This window comes from Melanerpes formicivorus, unplaced genomic scaffold (genome assembly GCF_026170545.1).
Source record: "Melanerpes formicivorus ecotype bairdi unplaced genomic scaffold, bMelFor1.0.p_v2 SCAF_62, whole genome shotgun sequence".
NCBI classification, from domain to species: Eukaryota; Metazoa; Chordata; class Aves; order Piciformes; family Picidae; genus Melanerpes; species Melanerpes formicivorus.
This window is the reverse complement of record NW_027142414.1, coordinates 3,454,497-3,475,220: the sequence shown is the minus strand read 5'-3', so window position 1 is coordinate 3,475,220 and position 20,724 is coordinate 3,454,497. Positions and strand designations below refer to the sequence as shown.

At 42.5% G+C, this 20,724-nt stretch overlaps 1 protein-coding gene across 5 annotated transcripts in view; it reads right to left on the bottom strand.

Moving 5' to 3' along the window:
• Nucleotides 1–20,276, bottom strand: part of PAPLN (papilin, proteoglycan like sulfated glycoprotein) — a 57,314-nt gene extending 37,038 nt beyond the window's left edge. The window contains exons 1-3 of one of the 5 annotated variants that reach the window (XM_068162176.1): nucleotides 20,117–20,276; nucleotides 19,962–19,976; nucleotides 8,956–9,018 (exon numbers count right to left, since the gene is read on the bottom strand). In XM_068162176.1, coding sequence (XP_068018277.1) covers nucleotides 8,956–9,012 — 57 coding nt within the window. In that variant the 5' untranslated portion in view covers nucleotides 9,013–9,018; nucleotides 19,962–19,976; nucleotides 20,117–20,276. Of the gene's footprint in view, nucleotides 1–8,955; nucleotides 9,019–9,685; nucleotides 9,822–10,205; nucleotides 10,329–16,507; nucleotides 16,569–19,961; nucleotides 20,086–20,116 lie in introns of those variants that run through there. The other 4 variants (XM_068162177.1, XM_068162175.1, XM_068162180.1 and 1 more) reach the window with 4 other exon arrangements.
• Between the last annotated feature and the right edge of the window lie 448 nt (nucleotides 20,277–20,724).

Here is a 20,724-nt window from a genome sequence, read left to right as displayed (position 1 = left end):
AGAATTCTGGAAGAGGGTCCTAGATAGCACAATATAGAACATGGAACATTTATCCTTATATATGACACATGCACAGGAGGAAAAAATATGGACAAGATTCAACTCAGAAAATGTTGGTAGTATGTAAGGAACACTTCAAAAAGTGCCCTTGAAAGACTTCTCAGTCTGATGAGATGGATAGGAAACTATGTATGGGAAGAGGACTGCTTCCCAGACTGGTGCATTGCAGGCATGCAGTGATCCACAAAATTCATATAACCAGATGCAGACTCGCTTCAACTCAAATACTAGCAAGCTATCAAACATGCATTTACTATGCAGTCCAAAGTAACTAGTGAAGGTCTGCAGCTGCAGATTCAAACAAACTAAATCCTACCCAAGTTCTTAGCATTAGTGTTTCCCTTACTTGTTGGCCATCTTTGAATGCCTAGAGAGAGTGAACCTGAATTATTCTGTGATTCTTTGTGCTGCCTTTCCAGACTGACAAGCAGCAACAACACATCACGTTACACCACTCCAACAGCTGCTGCTCGAAGCACACTGTTACTGATACTCATGCTATGCTTGGCAAGTTCTGGACAGGACTAGTGCTTGCTTTTAGCTCAACAGGTCACATAGCTTTAGCTCATTGGGCTGCAACCAAAACACCCTTTTGGACACTGAAAAGTTGTAACTGTGACTTGAGCTACATCACAGAGTTACTAGGCTCTGTTCATATCTGACACAAATCTTAGTACAAACACTGAGAATGCGGTGGGAAATCCTTGATGTTGGAAGCTGACTACAAGATACTGTACAATTGGTGCCCCACTGGAAACAGATACTTCTGACAGTGACAAAATGAGCAATGTGGTATTACTGCTACTTCATGCAGAGTTTCCATGCCTTAAAACTACAATTAAAACCTCTCTCTGAACAGAGAGAAATTAGATTATCTCTGAAATACTGAGAGAGTATTTTTTGTAGAGTATTTCTGAAACAGCACTACAGCCTTTGATAAATACATGCTTTCTGGGGCTTATAGTTTCTCAAGTTGAGTTAATGTTTATTTTGACACACCCCTGAACTGTAGCCCCATTGACGAAGCACGTACGAAAGAAGGGTGAAAAACAAATGCTTTACAAAAGAGAGTTATCACCACAGTCATGTACTCTAATGGTTTCATTGCCAAAGTCCTGGCAAGTAACAAATCTCCAGTGAAAAATGCAGCTCTGCTAAGTTTGAATAATAATTGCTTAGAGGAAATTTAATTGCTTAGAGAATGAGGGAAAGAGAGAAAAATGTCTTGTGGGCTGGCTGCTCCCTGTAGGCTGGGGGCCAGTAGCAGGGGGCTCTTCCAGGGCAGCAAAGTAAGCCAGGCAACAGCCCCAGACCTGGGAACTGGGGACTTCCAGCTGAAACCAGGAGGGATACGAGACCACAGTGGCTCATTGGGGCCCATGGCTGGCCTGGGCAGGGCTGTGCAGAGTCTCATTGAAGCATCACTGTGGCAGGAGCTGACACTCCTGGACAGCTGCAATGGGTTCCTGAGCTGGGACAGGGTGGAGGGAACTCAGCCAGGGCCACCAAAGCTTAGCACCCTGAAGGCCCTGACAAGAACAGCCTACATGGAGTATATCCTTAGACCATGTGCTTCTCAGGATGTGAGCCATTTCCTTTGCCTATGTGCAGAAGACCTACTCAGTACCACAATGATGCTACCTGTAGCATTTCCATATTGCTAGGTCCTGAAAGGCCTGTGATTCACCACTCGTACTTGGTTGAAAGAGAGCTGAAAACATTCAGCATCTTTCACATATTCCTAATGTGGATACCTGCTACTATCCCAACAGATGCATTCTCAAGATAAAACTGTAACCAGCTACGCTACTAGCCAAAAACACAACGACAAAGGTGAATTAATCAGAACCACATCAGCAAAGCAATTTCTTTTAATAATTCTGCCTTAACCACTGATCTTGGCTCAGAGACAGCAGGCATGCAAAGGCCTTTGAAGGTGAAGAACACCAAGTACCATTTTAATGAATAATGAATAAGCAATCAAAGAATTGCATTTGAGCAAAACCAGAAAAACAAGAATGGAAGCGAACAAGATAGTGACAGCAGGGAATGAAGTACAAAACGGTATGGAAGAGGAGAGTATCTTATTAAGACAAACTGCTTCACAAAGAGGAGGAAAAAAAAATGCAAGGCTTCATTAGTTTTAATGGCTTGTGGTCTACACTGAGTATGTCTCCCATCATCCTCCTCTGTTGCCCTAGCTATGGCTTGTTAGCATATCCCCTCCAACATATACATGAAAACCGATCACCTCCTCTAAATCATCATCTCCTCAAAACACTTCAAGGTTCTCTGTACATCATTTAACGCACTCCCTCAAGTTTCCCATCTCTTTCCCATGTTCCCTGTGTTCACTTCCCCATCATTTCTCACTCCTCTACCTCATTATGGGCTGTCCCACAATACACTGGTCTGTTTGCACATCCCCCATCAGCTGGGCAGGACATGATTCATGCCTGCCTCACTGCAGAACGTGCTGCCTCATGGATCTGTGCTTGCTGGCTAGCGGGCAGAGCAGATAATAGTTACTTTTCAGAAATGGAAAGCCTTCCAGAAACTCTGGGTGGCCTGGAGCTGACTAGGGTATAAAAAGAGCTCTCTAAAAAGATACAGCCACTGCAGAGAAGTCAAATTAATTCTTGGAATCCTTGTGAAAGAAACTGAGGCCATTCAGAAAACTCCACAAAGAGAAGGATTGTGAGAAAACTTTATGACCTCAAACTTATTTGGAAGAGTGGACAAAACACACAGTATGAAGTCACCAGAAGTTGTTTATCCGAGGGGCCTAACAGGAACTCAAGGTTGAAATGGATAAACTCTTACATGCTACCAGACAATCCTGTCAGCTAAAACTGCTTTGGCATCTAATTATTGGAAAGTGGAAAATCTGACAGCAGTTTACAAAAGGATCCCAGGGGAACCCAGGGAACTGTCTGTCCACACAGCATAAAACTGATGTGTAGTGATAAAATAATGAATTTTTTTTTTTAAAAAGAGCAGAACCATCAGGTACCTGCATAAATACAGCATATTGGGGGAGGGAAATCAGCAAGACTTTTTTAAAGGCAAAGCCTTCTAACACTCTTGCAAACATGTCAACAAGGGTAACCTGTCAGATACACTCAGAATTCCAAAAAGCTGTCAACAAAATCCTTCACTCAAATCTGGGGTCAGAGTGGCTGGAGAGCTCCCAAACAGAGAGGGACCTGGGGGTGCTGATTGACAGCCGCCTAAACATGAGCCATCAGTGTGCCCAGGTGGCCAAGAGGGCCAATGGCATCCTGGCCTGCATTAGGAATAGTGTGGCCAGCAGGAGCAGGGAAGTCATTGTGCCCCTGTACTCTGCCTTGGTTAGGCTGCACCTTGAGTCCTGTGTCCAGTTCTGTGCCCCTCAGTTTAAGAAGGACATTGAGACACTTGAACGTGTCCAGAGAAGGGCAACAAGGCTGGGGAGAGGCCTTGAGCACAAGCCCTACGAGGAGAGGCTGAGGGAGCTGGGATTGTTTAGCCTGGAGAAGAGGAGGCTCAGGGGTGACCTCATTGCCCTCTACAACTACCTGAAAGGTGGTTGTGGCCGGGAAGGGGTTGGTCTCTTCTCCCAGGCAACCAGCACCAGAACAAGGGGACACAGTCTCAAGCTGTAGCGGGGAGGTTTAGGCTGGATGTGAGGAGAAAGTTCTTCACCGAGAGAGTCATTCGGCATTGGAATGTGCTGCCCAGGGAGGTGGTGGAGTCACCATCCCTGGAGGTGTTCAAGAGGGGATTAGACATAGCACTTGGTGCCATGGTCTAGTCCTGAGGTCTGTGGTGATAGGTGGGACTCGATGATCCTTGAGGTCTCTTCCAACCTTAGTGATACTGTGATCTCTGAAAGTAGCTAAGTAGCCAGAAGGAAAGTCCTTGCGCGGATGATGAGCAGGTGGCCCAAAGACAAAACCAAAAGTAGTAGTGAAATCTCCATCTGCTGCAAGAGCTCACATTAGCGGCAGAATTCTGTATGGAACATGAACTGCCCCAGGCACTTACAAAAGTTACACCAAAACCACAGAAGTGAGTAAGGCAGCTGGTAGTTCAGGGTAACAAATGACAATAAGGAACCAGAGACAGACTGCAAAGAACTCGGGAAGGACATTGTAAGCGACTTGTCACTAAAAAGACAGTGGAGATTCCATGTAGGTAGGTCATGCACAGGAGAAAAAAACAATTCTTATCCTAACAAATAAAATTATTACATATGATCTGCTCTTCACCATTCAAGAGCAGGACCTTGGTGATGTGACAGAACTGTTGTGATGCTAGAAGTGTACACTATTACAAATAGACAGCGACCAAATTCAGGGACAAGGAACAGACATGTTTCCAGCTCAAAAGGTTGATAACTACAAATGTTTGGAGACTGCGAACATACTGGGGGAAGTGTACTTAATCTTTTTATAGTAGTTTCTAGATGTGTTTGTGAAACAGCTGAAGACAGGATATTGAGCAAAATGAACTGGTCCTAACCCGTACAATTATTCTTGTGCACTTTCTCTGCCTTTCTGTTAATAAGAACATTAATAAAATGCCCTTCTTATTCTCCCTCCTCACAGCAATTTTCACTGTTTCTGTGTGACCTGAACTTTGAGGTCCTTCTGCACCTTCTGCCCTTTCTGTCAGATCTGGTTAAGTGGTTTAGAATTTTAATCAATAGGTTAACAGTGTTTAAACGACAACAACATTCATTTATTTAAAAGAAGTTCAAACCGGCATTTTAACCTGGAATTGAAGACCCCAGGGAAAACAGCACCGTCCAGATGAAATGTATTTGAATATAACTTTTAACTGAGCCACAGACCAGCCTTCACTTTAAGCACACCTGCAGTACAACCTGGGAACAAATATAAGTATTGGGCATGATGTAACTGTCAGCTACAGATCGTGGAAGATTAAATAAAACTCCCCTCGTGATGAGCAGCTTTTCCTTGAAATACTCCCATGATATGGGCAGGTAAGACATTTCCAATCTGGAAAGAAAGAATTCCAGGTGCAAAGGTTTGCCAACACAAAATCACATGTGCAAAACAAGAAATGGAGGCAAAGAAATCTGATCAATGTCATGTTTACTAAACATAAAGCAAACCCAAAGCATACAATAGATACCATCATGGCAAATACATGCATGCAACAATAATAGAAGAGTTAGTCACGTGGAAAACCTTCAGAATTTATTCCCTCTGCATCACCAGAAGCACTATTCTACCAGCAGCAGCACTAATGGACAGAGCTCAGGCAATCTTACATAATTTCATCCTTCTCTGAAAGCACAGGAGGAATCATGACAACCACACTTGAATATGGCATTTTCCATTACTGCCACTGTTCACAACCTCCCTAGAAGCAATGACAAGGTGGTCTGACATTGCACTAGACCATTCTATCTCAGTTCTGCACTAACAGCTAGGGTGTGAGACAGAGAGACATCTATATATAAGATGGAGAGACAACTTTATTTTCTGTTTGTATAGCCCCTAAACACAACTCCTTCTGACCATCCAGCTGTAGTTTCTAGTACTACCACAATGCAAACAATACAGCAACAAGTAATTGGTGACCTCTTTTCACAGATGCTTTGAAGCTTGATGAAAAGGGACAGATACTGCAAGTGCTGCAAGACCTTCTCCATATTTTATCAGGAAAAAAGGGAAGAGTCTAGTGGGTCCTATCAAGGAGGGAGAAATGTGCAGGAAATTCTCAGCAGCCAGGGGCCCTCTCGTGCTCTTTAATGCTGTCTACTATATCTGTCAGATAAAGCAGCCCCTCTTGGACTGTGAGCAAAGATGCAGGGGGTGGGGCGGGGCAGGGCGGGGCAGACCAGACCACACCACACCACACCGGAAGAGACCTTTGAGATCATCAAGTCCAACCTATCATCCAGTCTCCATCCTGTCAACATTTCTGCCCTTATTCTGCTTGCTGCTTTCCCTAGCCTCACAATCAATAAAGCAGAAAAGTTCAGCTACTCCACTATCAAAGCAGGAGAGATTAAAAAGCAGCAGGCAATCTACACCCTTTAATCACAAGTAGACATGACTCCCAGTAGATCTATCTTCTGCATCCTTCCATAAACCTGCAGTTCACACCTTTACAGCTGTGCTTCATCAGAACTATCAGACTGTGTGTTTACAAGTTCATGCTTCCCTGCTGTCTTGGGTTGAGCGGACAGAAAGCTATTTTACCTCCCCAAAGGAGTAAAATAAATATCCTCCACAGAGTTTGAAAGGTCAAATGGAAATACTATTCACAAATATATGCAGAAATACAAAATAAATACACAAATTTGTATTCAGCCTGGCCCAGCTCTCCACCTGGCCTTTTCCCCCCAAAACCTCACTAGGCCAACACCCTCCAAAACCTTTCCTCCAACCAGGCCAAACATCAATTCCCCCCCATACCTCCCTGCTTCCCCACCCAACCTAGGCATAAATTGCACAGCACGAAATTTGCTACACAGCCAAGGTGGCAGAAAACCACAGCTCCCCCAGCATACCAGAGAGAAAACAGCCTGGCATGTGCTGGGTGCAGAGAAAGGAAAGGGGGAGAACTGACAGTAATGTCTGTTTATATAGGGGTGCAGGCCGATGGGAATGAAATAACAAAGATTACACTTTTCTGGTGTCCACCTCCTTGTGCTTCTCTGGTACTCCTGGAGGACTTTTCTCTATGGTTAAGACATCCAGTCTTAAACACACAACACCTGTTTCTGGGACAAAAGCTGTCCAAGAAACAATTGTTTGTATCAAGTGGACAGGATGGATCTAAGAGGCAAGTGGTTCATTCTGTAATAAAGCCCACATGTGCTAGTCAGACTTTTCCGTTGCTTTTAATGCTCCCACCACCACCATCATCATCCTAGGCTGCAGATTATTCACTGTGTAGCTGGAGGTGACCCACCTCCATGTGCTGTTACACTGGCAGCTCCTTTGAGAGCAAAATCAAAACAAGTGCTGATGTTTCAGCTCAAGGCTGCTCTGGATCTAACGTCTAAAATGGTTACAGTGAGAGCGTCTCAATTCCTTAGAGATATGCTACTACACATCAAAGGAAATCCTCCTTCTGTGAGGGAAACACACCGTGCCACCAGACAATCTCTGCCACTGGGAACTACAGAAGGACACCACAGGGAAGAGGCCTTTTCAAACCTGTGTGACATGGAATAAAGCTATTTTACAGTAAGTGTGACATCTCAGGAGAAGCCCTAAAGGACTGGAGAACTGTGGAAAACAGCAAGCAAATTCTCCAACACATTTTCCCTCCATGGAGTATTTCTTGCCTCAGTTTTCAGTCTCTTTCTCTTCTTCCCTTCCTTTCTCCCACCACATAAACACAAAATTTGTGTTTATAGCAGCAGGACTATGACTCCTGCTCTGCAGCAGTGAAACAGTGGCATGTAGGCACAGCTTCACCAGAGCAATCCCACCCACAGGAGTTGAGCACCTCCACTGCTCCTTTGGTGCATGGCTTCATTTAGCAGACACTTGAGCTGCTGACACTACAAACAGTCCTGCCAGCTCTCATAAGCTGACCATCTTTTGCTATGGTTCAGCCTACTTGCATGAGCATCCTGCTAAGGAATAGGCTATATGAAACCAACACCATTTCTTCTCTTCCCTCAGGAGGGGGAAAAAAAAAGAAGAGAGAGAGGAGAATTGTCACAGCAGAGAGCTGCTGGACCTTCTTGCTTCCTCATGGCTTGGACAGATCCAGCATGTCAGCAAAACTGCAATTAAATGGAAGCCAACCACTTCTCAAATCATTCACCATGGCTGCAAGAGCAGCTACTGTTTGCATGCAGGTGACAAAGTCTAATAGCTACAGAGAAATGTTATCCTTCACTGTTCCAGGGTGTTCAGTTATTTCCCTTCCAAAAAATCACCAGCCTGGAGATGGACAGGTGAGCAGAGGAACTGAATATAACACATTCTGTTCTGGGTCTTTTAACATACATCATCTTCTCATACATGCAAGATAGCAAGATCTCATTTAAGCATATTGCCATCTGCAAGATAGGAAATCTGATGACTAACAAACTCTGCTTGATTTCTGGCCTCCCATCCCTAATCTTCAAAGGCATAGAAAGCATTTGCAAATGCTGAATCTGGGAACAGAAACTCATAATCATACTAGAGATTAAAAGTTATAGACTCATTAATTTTAATGGCATATTTATAATTCCTCAGTACTCCCACAGAACACTTACTCCAGGTGATAATTACCTCTTTTTCCTCCCCGCTCTCTGTTCCATTGCACCTAATAAACATATCACATCTTCCTCTGCTAACACTTCCACTCTACTCAGCAGGTCACCTTTTACCTCAGATGACCAACTCATCAACATAATTGAAGTCAAACTTGGAGAAACTGTTCTCAAGCTGCATTGACTTTAGAAGGATCCCACTTCTCTCTGAGGAAGAGATGAATCCCAGTTCCCAACAGCTGTGTTCTTTTTCTGACAATACCAAGTTGGCTTAATATAAAGATTACCTCCTCCAGTAAAGCTAAATCACATGGCTTAGAACACTAAGACTGAAGAAGAGAGAGAGAAAAAACCCACCCCAAACAGCTAACCAAAGATTAATTCTTTTTTACTTCAAGAGACAACTCTGTAGCATTGAAGCAGCAGACAGCAATCCCTGCTTTGCAGGTAACAGCCCTAGCACCAAAGGCACAACCAGCATTTTGTTATTTATTTGCCATGTTAGACTTTTCATAACATGTACCACAGTAGGCCCCAATGACTTGAATCCATTATCTCTTTCAGGAATACTTTCTACAAAACACTTGAGTTACAGATGTTGACAGTCCTTAACAGAAGCATCTTTCATTTCTCAGAACAGTGAAAGAAGAGCTTTTACTTACTGAAAATGCAGAAGGTGGCATTGTTGCTAGCATGAGCAGAAGGAACAAGTTCTTCATCGCTGCCTATGGGAACAGAAAGATTATTGATCAGAATTGCTTGCTTCTTTGCTCCTGGTGTGGTGAAAAAGCTAAGGTATCACACAGTAAAAATGGAGGTGGAACTGAAATCAGGTGAGAGAAGTTTTATCACTATGTTCCTTGGAGAGATGAAGGCAACTGCAAAGACTGAAATTACCCTGCACAGAAAGCCAAAATGTAATTACTGAGTTCAAATATTTCCTTGAATTTTCCTTTGGTATTATGAGAACATCATCCCTGCAGGGGCACAGTGGAAGATGCATGCTGTTGCATGTCTGCCCTTACACCCTTTTACATATACACATGATAAAGTACTTGAAGACTGCAATGAATTCAACACAAGGTAACAAATTCCACAGTTAACATTTCTGTACTCTATGTTCATCCTGTGTGGCTTGGTTTCATGTGTGATCTTGCTCATTTAAAATCCCACAGTTCAGGGACAGCTATAGCTAGATTCAACCCTCAGTAGCTGATGAATCCCTTCTGCAGAGACAGAAAGGAGATTAGGCCACAGACTGGTACAGCAGCATACAACAGTTCCTACAAACTGGGACATGATGAGCATTTAGAACCACAATACTTCGTTAGTGCTACCATGTCCTTCCTCTTTTGAGTTGCAACAACCAAACCTAAACCAAACATCACTCACCAGTGTTTAAAGATGTCACCACTTCCTCCACTAAAGACTGGCTTTTTCTCATGACCTCACAATCAGATGGCCGAGTCCAGAAAGGTAAGACAGGCTAGATATTCCTAACATAGTTTAATCTGGTCTAAGCTTCTTTCTAAATCCAGAAAGGAAAGGGAAATGCAAGATGAAGAAATATTCCTTTCACAGTGCATAAATCCACTTTTTTCCTTCATTCTTAGCTCATCAGTCATTGTAACAAGAGCTGTTTTAATATTAAAACTTCACATATGGCTCCTTGAGCCTGGCTTATTAAATCCAGACAAATTAGAGAATACATATCACCATTAGTAATAACAATATTGATATTCTCATGAAACAATGATTTTCTATCAAATCAGGACAAAATATATCCAAAATGAAACCTGCTCAATTCAGCATTTGCATATTGCAGGTTACTTTATTATGGGCAATCATTTTTCTCATAATGCCAGGTTTCACTGAATTGTGGCTCATTACAACTCTCTAAGTCCATACATACCATGGATTTTAACACTCCAAACATTCACAGTGCCAGGGATAAAAAGCTTGTCCTTTCATGTTTTTTCCTTTTCAAAGTAGTTTCCTTGACTACTAATTGCTGAAAATCCAGTTGCACCAAGTTCTGTGGGTAAAATAGCAATGAACAGGGAAAATGTAATTGGGAAGAGAAGCACTGATAAGCTGCTCTCCCTGTGTACTGTGTAGCAATCATAGGAGTCATAAGAAAATGAAGCTATAGGAGCTTTTTATATGAATAGACTTTCATTAATTTTGGATCAGTTCTTCTTAAGAAACTGAGGGAAGACAGCATACCCTCTATTATCCACACATGCTACTACTTCTCTTCCCATTCAAATCAAGGAGGAAACAACCTGGAGATACCCCCCACAAGAAGTCAAGTACATTCTCTATGCTGTAAAGGCCAACAGCCAAAACTTAGGCTAGATCTGTGTCATCACCCTATCCGAGAGCCACAGCCTTTCAGAGGGGAAGGACAGCCAAGAAAGACTCCTTTGCTACAGTTTCCATGCACACAAACAGCAAACCTTTCCTGAAGCAGCTTACTGAGTCCTCACACTAGAAGCAAAGGATACTGAGAACAGCATCTTTCTTGAATGGTGTTGGTGTCAAATGGAAGTAAATCTTTGAGTCTGATCGGCTCCCTTCTTACTGCCTCTGCTTAGTGCTTTCTTCCCCAGCACTCCCTTCTCACATCTTTAATTCCAAGCACGTATCAGGTTCACAGAGATGGCTGTAGAAATCACATCCCTTGCTCCAGCAGCCTTACTCTGCTACTAACAGACTGCCAGCTACTTCTGGCATCTGAGCCAAGAGACAGCCAGGGAGCTGGCCCCAGACATGAAGCTTGTGGAGAAGAGGCTAGGGAATCAGATCACCAGGACTAGCAGTCCTGGCACTCTTCAAGTAATTAGTGTCTTCGAGGTTTTTAGCCATGCAGGATAAAAAGATTCTCTGAGGAGACAACTAGAGACAGCACTCAATCTTTGGGACAGTCCTCTCAAAGCAGCAAGACGTTACACCTCTGGTGCTCACTTGTGTTTTTGTGCCACTGCACTTGCATGGGAATTGCTGTCATATGTCCCAAATTTAGCATTAAAACATTTAGACCATTCAACAGTATTGTGCTAGTCAACAGATTCCAGGAAGGATGACCAGAAGGAAGAACAGGGTCTTCTTTATCCCATTAAATCTCTCACTGCAAAATAAATCTTGTATCTGATTCTCCAAGCTTCCACAGACTTGTTATGTGAAAAGCATCCTTGGGTGTAGTATTCAGCACTGATCCCTTTTGCCTCAGTTTCAACCACACACAACACAGATGGAAAACTGCCTGAAACCTCCAAAAAAGGTCAAGTTCTGTTTCCGGATTTAACGGCTCTCTCACTCCTCGTAGGTCTTGGGACACAGCAGCATATGTTTACTCTGATTGTTTGCCATTCTTCTTGCTGCAGGCTGGGTATGCGGGGGAAGGAATGAAAAGGACAGTGTTTTGCAGTGCTCTCACTTGTAACAACAGCAGCTGCTGCTCCCTGTGCCTCCTGCCCTTCTTCAATTCTCTCCAGCTCTCCCCAGCTCCCTTTTCCCACTGCATGCTGGAATAGCACCTCCACCCTCCCTCCACCCAGAAGCAGCAGCAGGGCCTAAGGGGAAATTGTGACTATGCTCAAGATATGGAACACCTGCTGGAAAGCTCACATGGAGGAATTCCTGCCATTGAGCTGAACTATGAAGATATCTCAGCAAGAGAGATTATGAGAATCAGTTCACACAAGTAAGAAACAACTAGAATCTTCAATCAGAACTAGAGGTGAGGTCAGATAAAACTTCTGTTCTACACACAAGAGGAGATTCAGATTGTCTAGCCAACCACCTCTGACATTGACTGCTCAGGTTAGATGAATAAAAGGCTTGAAGTGGTAACTGGTTCCAGCAACCTGTAAACTTGGTTAGAAAGAGTCAGTGCAGACCTGAACTGTGAAGCTGTTTTCTTTAAGAGACACTGCTTCGAGCCCCTCTGAACACTGGATAAGTTCAAACTTGATTTTAGCAGCTTAGGACCCTTAGCTCTATTCCAGAGCAGTATGGATCAAACAATATTTCACAGAAATTTCAGAACTTCTGTAAAGATGATCTGGTGCCCTTTCCAAACTGCCTGCACAGCACCTACTTCTCCCTGTGGAGAAGGAGATGGCTGGAATTTTATAACTCTAGAGAGAACATAATTCCAATACAACTGGAGATTGGCATAAACATCCTTATTCCAGGGGTTAACACTAAACCTACTCAGGAAATAAGCTTGTGTCTTAACAAATAGAAGGTCCAGAAAAGACAGATGGGCAGCCCTGGAGATTTCTCTGTAGTGGAACCAGCAAAAATGCTGTAAAAATATTTTACTTTGTTATAAACCCTTATTCAGGGCCAGACAGGCTTAGCAAGATCAGTCAAATCTTCATTAAGACCAGGAATATGTTTCAGAATCCAGAACAGTTTTAATGACTCCTACATTTACTTTGTGTGCACAAATCCTGCATCCCAATGCAAAACCAAGGTTCCTAAGTGCTTGCTGAGATTTGGTCTCCTTTCCAAACAATCTCTCAACATCCATGTTCCTAGGGAAACAAGACCTATGTTGCCTCTATATACATGTAAAAATAACTTTGAATTAGCTAATTCCAGGTTTTCAAAAACATATAGTTAACCTTTGTTTGAGGGAAAAGATACTGGGCTGGGACACAGAGACTTTTAATCCATGTAGATGACAACTTTTTCTTTTGAATAAGAGGGAATCTGAACTTAAGAGATGTTATGAATAACCCAGCCTTGCTTCAACAAAAACTTAAGATGTTTAGACACTACAGAATCAGATGACAAAAATCAGACTAAAACAGGTTTAATGAGCTCCTCTGCTCACAGATTTGGTCTGGGTTTTTCTCTGTTCCCTTTGAAAATAACTGGACAGCCCATGCTGTGTGGGTCTTCTCCATTTAGCATGTAAGACAGACCGATTTTCCTCTGCCTATGAACCACATTTCTAAATCATCCTTTGCTCAAAGACACATTTGGAGACTTGATGGGGTGCTTGGTGCCATGGTTTAGTTGTTTAGGTGGGTTGGATTGGCTGATGGGTTGGATGCGATGATCTTGAAGGTCTCTTCCAACCTGGTTTATTCTATTCTATACCAGGTATGGGGTTCAGGGACTGATTCATAGGCAGGAGATTAAAAGACTTATTCAAGGTTCCCACTTTTCTACTGCCAGACAAGATTTAGTTGGACACAGAGATAAGTGGCAAAGCTACACAGCAATATCAACTTCAACAGGTCCTTACAGCTTATTTTGTCTCCCAGATGGCAATGTGAATTACCCAATGTGGATCTATTATTCCCATCTGAGGTAGCTCTAACAGAATATGTTTTTGCATGGCTTGTAAGCCAGAGGCAGGCCCCAGCAAATGCCTTTTTCAGTACAGACAGGAATTGGGGTTTGTGAAGTTTTGCACATCCAGCACTTCAAGCAAAGTCGCCACTGTCATCCCGCCATTTGTGCCTTTTCAGAATTGCCTTCCTTTTCTTCCACTCCCAACTCCACCCCCACTTTAACACATCATATCTTGGTTGTTATATGTTTAGAAGTTTAGATGAGGGAGGTGTGAAGCCGGAAAGGATGATAATATGTTGCCCAATTATCCACTGGCATAAACTTTTAAGTTAATGACTCAGAGCAAAGTCTTTTAGCTTTAGTACTCATTACTTTTTCTAAACACATCCGGTGTATTTTGCTTCCAGCTTACTTTGTTTACCTTGTCTACTGAGAAGCACCTTTTAAGTTTTTGGTGGAAGAGTTAGATAGGGAAAGTCTGTACATACAGCAAAAAGATCAAGCAAAGGCAAGGGAGAGTACCACATCACATAGCCCTGAGGAACCAAGAAACCAATCACCCCTTTAGGCAGAGGATACCACATTCAAGATACTTCTTAATATACCTGCTTTCCTTCCCAACTATAGCAAACCATCTTTTGTTTGACATTCTTCCAAAGAAAATCCTGGGCCTGATGTCCTCTGGGCTAGGGAAAATTGATGCCAATTGATGGGCATGTGCCTGCTGAGTGGGAGGATGCTGAATTTCCTTTGCCTTGACCACGCAGTGAGGCACATTCATAAAGAGCTGTTTGCATATGAACTAACAGATAAATGTTTATACATGTGTTCAAACACAAGGCTGGCTGAAAGAGCTTAGTGGGAAAGGAGAGACAATAAAATAAAAATAAGACAAGTTGTTGGAGGAAAAGCTTCACAGACCTAGATTTACCAACTCACTCTGAATGCATGCTAGAAGTTGAAGAGTCCTCATCAAGGAAGTAATCCTGCTGAGGTACACTTTCAGGCAATTTTAAACATATTATGAAATATACTGTCTATAAGAAAGCTGGAGAGAGACTTTTTGCATGGGCATGTACTGATAGAACATGGGCTAAGGCTTTTAAACTGAAAGAGGGTAGATCTAGATTAGATACAAGGAAGAAATTCTCTACTGTGAAGGTGGTGAGACATTAGAACAGGTTGCTCAGAGAAGTTGTGGATATCCCCTCCTTGACATTGTTTAAGGACAGGTTGGAAGGGGCTTTGAGCAGCATGATCTAGTTGAAGGTGTCCCTGACCATGGCCACGATTTGGAACTAGATGGTCTTTAATGATCCTTCCAACCCAAACTGTGGGATGCTGCTATGATTCTATAAAATACAAACTTACATCTAGCATCACTTTAAAATTCACCTTATTAAATGAAAAAGTTACAAGAACTTTCTAATGAGCACAGCAGCAGAGAACCAGCTGGCTGGAGAACCAATTCCTGCTAACATACAAACATCTTCTACATCATCTGCTCTATCCATAGGCTTTCACTTCAGCCTGATAGATAACAGGCACATAAATCTGCACCAAGCCACCACCTAATGTGGCTGACTCAGACTGACAATGCTTTTACAAAGGATTTGAACAGCAATGCTGAGTTCAGCCACACCTGGAGAAGCTGCTGCCTCTGTTGTACAGTTTTAATCTGAATACCAAAATCACACACAAAATTGTGGCAAGAACAACATCAGACTGTGAAATACACAGAAGTACTAGTAAGGCTTCAAGTCATACCCTATTGGGGAGTGGCTGAGGCACCCTTACAGCCTTCTCACTCTCCACAATTCACAATGAAGGTTTAGGTGAGTGAAGCAGCAGCATCTTCCAAGCAAATGTAGTCACTATGCCAGCCCTTTGTGGGATCTAAATGAGTATTTCATGAAGACAATTTTCTGTGCCTATTAATATCAGCTAAGATTCAATTTTCTGCAACTAGGCTTCCATTATTAGGTTTGAAGCTAGAGATTTATTACAAGGAGTAAAGATAGGATTCTGCCTTCTATTTTGGTAGTCTCACTGTGCTTAGCTGTTAATTAAATATGGGAGCACATAGGGATAATGACAAGTGCACACAGACTGATTAAGACAGTTAACATTGCAACAAGAAGCCACAAGCTGCCTATGGAAAATACATGACAAGGATATAATATGCCAAACGCTAACATAATTGAAGAGAACCTTTTACATTTATTAATGTCCTTTCACAGCTCAAGTTTTACTTATATGACTTATTTTGCCTGGACTGAAATATTACCCCACACAGAGCACTGCTACTGTATACAAACAGCTGAGACTAACCCCTTCCAATCTGAATTTTTGAAGAATTCTTTAGGAAAGGGAAAGATTTCAAAGCTTGAAAGTTATTTCCAAATTTATTCAACTTCATCCTAAATCTGCATATGGCAAACTTCTGCACTGTGCAATGGGTTAAAAATGTAAATAATAATAATAAAAAGCACTATTTCAAGAGGAAACTTTAATACAACACAAATTGCTTTCTTCCTCTCTTTGCCCCTCTGTGCACTGAGAGGATGCTAGTACTGCATTCAGCAGTATGCCTAGAGTATACATAGGGAACACCTGTGTTAGCTTTCAACTGGTTTGCTTGGGGACTAGCAACAGACAGGAAAACACCAGAGTATTTACCCTGAACCTCATGTGGGTTTTGATTGCTGCTGCTTTTACATTGTTTCTGGAGCCTAAGATACTTTTGGTTTGGGGGGAGATATTTTTGGTTCTGTTGGTTGTTTTTTTTTTAATCTAACCTAGTTGGTTTTTTTCATCTGTCAACATGCCAAGCAGGCCACACTTGTATGGATACGTCTCCTCCCTAAGGAATAACCCTCACTGACTGTGATGCAGACATACCTTCAGTGGTATGAAGCAGGAATTCCCCCAGAGAAGTCAGTGGGCTTGCTTGCATTAATCTGTGAGGGGAAGATGATTAACGTGAGGAGAACCAAAAGGAATTAAAAGGAAAACCCCCCCAGAAGTTCTGACTAACAAACTTTGGCGGTAGAACGTGTGCTAGTGGAATTAGGGCTGCAGTCTCTAAGGATACCAGCCCCAGAATCTTTCATCTGTCACTAAAAATTACCTTCATAAAAAATGATCTTAGGAGGGTGCGATCACACCGCAGTGCCTGGAGAGATCTCAAAGGAAGCACATGCTCGACTGTGTGATCACAGCAAAATGACAACAGCGTGATCTAAAAATAAAATGCTCCTTTGCTCTGAAGCTGGTTTCTCCCACAGATGCCAAAACCAGAGCCTCCAATTACTACTTTAAGGGCTAAGCAGAGAAATAAACAAGCAGTGGCTGGTACTTGTTTTCTATACATCATGCCTGCATGTCAAGAAGGGGAGCTTGTTACTGTGTGAGGAAGCATAAACAAATGTTTGTATGTAGACTGTGCATATGAGTAGGCACCCACTCAAACCCTTTTCTACTAAAGTCCCTTCTCAAACACCTAGCAACCATTATTACTCATTTTCCAAGACAAGAATAGGACACAATAAATCACATTTCAGGTCCAAGAGTGTTAAAAAAATGAGACAGCGAAGCTGTATCCAGCAGAGTATCATTTCCACTGAAATAAGTTCTTCTGACAAGTCCATCACACCATGAGAACAACTGCAAAATGACTGTATTGGATCAGAGCAGCCATCCATCACTGTCTAGGCTCAGCAGCTATGCTATGAGGGGTTTATCATCAGTTTTGTATAATCTTTCTCACAGGCCTAAGAACAGAGCAACTTACTTCCACTGGAGTTCCCTGAGCATTGATGTGCCATCAGGAGAATATTTCCCTCTTCACTCAACTATCAACAAGCCTCTAACATGAATCATGAGGAGCACTCTAATTGCATCCTGTGTATTTGAGGTACTGTTCTTCTACAAAACCAGCAGCTCTGATCCTCTTGTGAAAAAAGCTCTATGTTTCCTCTGTAGTGATGAGTCACAAGGTACATGAATTAATATTAAGGTTAACATTTTATTAACACTGAACAAAGAGAAAGCTTTCTGGCAGTGCAAGCCCTACATGTTCAGAGACACAGAACAGTATTTTGCCTGCCTTACACTGCATTCAAAAGAGAGGGGCCTCAGTCAAGACTGGAGGATTTTTTTCTCCACAGGTTCCCTATTTTGACAGAGCATGTGTGCTACTTTAGAATAAAATGTGCTCATTTAACTCAAACTCAAGCACTACCAAGAACACCAGTTGCAACGACACAACTCCTTTTCTGTTCACTAAACCCTTTCAGCAAGTCAGGGCATAGCCATTCACACAGACTCCAACTGAATCTTGGTGCCTAATTTGTGAGGCAAGCAATCCCTGCAGCAACTAGATTAGATGATCTCTACCAGTATTCTCTTTTACCAAGCTGCCAAGTAGCTGGATGAGAGAGAGCCAATCCCCAAACCAAAGATAAATGATTTACATTGGAAGTTACTACACTTAGTACAGCAACATCTGATGTTGTTACTTTCCACTAACATTAAGGCAATTTGGTTTTATACTTTATATTTTAATGTATACATATAAAGAGACCAGCAAACAAAAACCTACATCATTGCTTGAAAACCACTTCAAATCACTCATCACACACCATTTCTCAAATGGTACATTCAGAGTGGAGTGTTTACTGATGAGCTGTTTTGGAACGTGCAAATACTACAAAGACACTACCCCCACCCCACTATTCCTGTGAAGCCATCAAACATTTACACTTACAGAGCAAAATATTTTAAAGCCAAACACATCTGAGGTGTCTGCATGCTTCACAGTGTGAGGTCAACAGAACATGCATGAAAAAAAAGAGCCTCAATTACCTCACACTGGACAGGAAAATCTGCTAAGAGCAAAGCTTCCAGCGACAGCAGGTCTGCTCTGTTTTATATTTTTGCATTTTATTAATCATTCCATTTACTAACATGAACAAATATTAGTTTAAGGTAGTGCTGTGACAAAGATCCATGGTCCTATCTACCTTTGCTTCACACCAGACACCTCCCTTCGCTTCCTGTAATAGCAAAACATTTGTCCCAGGAGTCCAGAATGAGGTTGGTCCCACACACATGGCTGTGCAGCACGCTGGCTCGTCAACATAGTGCACCTGAGGAAGCCTCAGGGTTGTCATGGCGGCTCTATCTACAGAGACTGGGAAACACTCTGGCATTACAGAGGGTGACAGATCTCTAAGTAGCCAGGACAAAAACAGTAAGCTGCAAGTCAGCTTACACAGAAGCTTTTGAAGGGCTCATGAGTACAACGCAGAAGGGATAAAACAACCTCCAAGACTTACCAAGACACTTGCAAAAATAACAAACAAAGGTGTTTACAGAGTGTCTACAGACAGACTTAAACAGACACACCATCTCCCTAAACTCCTGTACTATAACTAGTTGTTATATGCCCTAGGAACTAACATTACCTTCAACAAAGCTATGACATTCAGTTTTTAATTCAACTGCTCCTCTATCTCCACCTGACCACCCACAAGGAACACCAAGGCATCAAGCAAACCTACTGTACTTCCACATTGTTACTAGCCCATTACCGTCTCAGTGCCAGCTCCCTGAAGTTGTCTTCTAGGCCTGCCTCACACATCAGATTTCCTCAGGGATGAGAGATCCAGTCCTGCAAACCTCCCCTTTCACAAACAGGTCTGTTGACTCCAGCAGCTTTATCTAACTAGGAAAAACTTCCAAAATGGACCCTCTCTCACAGAGGTGAAAGCAATGAAGGACTGATTAGGAGACACTCCCTCCCCTCAACACCTGCTGGCAGATAAATAGAAGCAGCTGAGCACTCCAGGGATGATGGGGGACACAAGAGTCCTAGCACCTGGGCAAGGTTTTATTCCTGCCAGCAAAAACTACAACTCTCTCTGCTGCATTTATCTTGCTTTCTGTGGGTTTTGGGGTTTTTTTGTGTTTTTTTTTGGCAGAGTAAATATGTTTGACCCCATCAGGTATGTCCAGCATCCTATCAAACTGGTACCTTACCCTTCCATTCCCCTGCTCCCCCCAGCCACAACATCGGAAAGAGCAGTTTTAATTATATTAAGCCTCAGCATAATTAACTGTGAGTGCAAAGGATTAATGTTCATGAAATACATGAACATCTCTCCCTCCTAGAGAGTAAAATGTAGCAGTACTAGGACTCTGGTCTCCCCTCTGTTGTATTCTTTCAACTGAAAAAGTGGTGGGAAATAAAAAGTAGTTTAAAAGGCACAAATAGCACTGGAAAGACTAATAGGAAAGAGACATCCAGGTAGAAGGAATAGGAGACAGCCCAGAATGCAAAGCCAGCTCTTACCTTCTCAGAGTGTACCTGTGAAAGGTGAGTGCAAAAGTTGGAGACACTTAACCACTCTGCAGCCAAGCTCCAAAACCCCCTTTCTTATGTTCTGGTTCAAACAGTGGCTCTTAAGCCCTCTTCTCCCCAGCTTCTGTTTGGTTACTAATCCTTACCGCACAGGAAAAGGAGAGTTGTATTTCATTTAACCCCTGCAGCTTCTGAGTTCCTTCAGAAGAGTTTTCGTTTCAGCATGGGAAAGCCAGAGTTGGAAGCAGGCACGCACACACGCCTTGGAATTGTTTCCAGCTCCTGTAGCCTGTGTGCATGCAGACATTAGCTCCAAACTGTGTCTTAAGTTATTGCAGGGGTGGGGCCCTTTGTAACTAGCTTTCTTTTAGCTGTAGGCAGCATATCAAAAGAGAGACAGTTATCCACAGATCCCTTCAGTATTAATTTTCAGTAATTTCCTAACTGTAAAAAACAAAACAAAACACCAAAACCAAACAAAAAAACCCCACAAAACCAAAACAAACTCCCAAACTTAACCTTTACTTTAAAGCTAAAGCCTGAATCACAGTTCACAGATATGCTTTTGACCAAAGAACACTTGCACTGAAATACAGTTTAGAGATACATCTGCCTCTAGGCAGAGCTAAGCAGATCACTAAGGTCTGAAAATACCAGCACTTTGGATACAGTTCAGAATTTAACCAAAGACAATGGCAGCTCAGGTTTCTCCATTTTCCCCCTCTAACAAATGTCAGGCAGTTCAGAGCCCTCT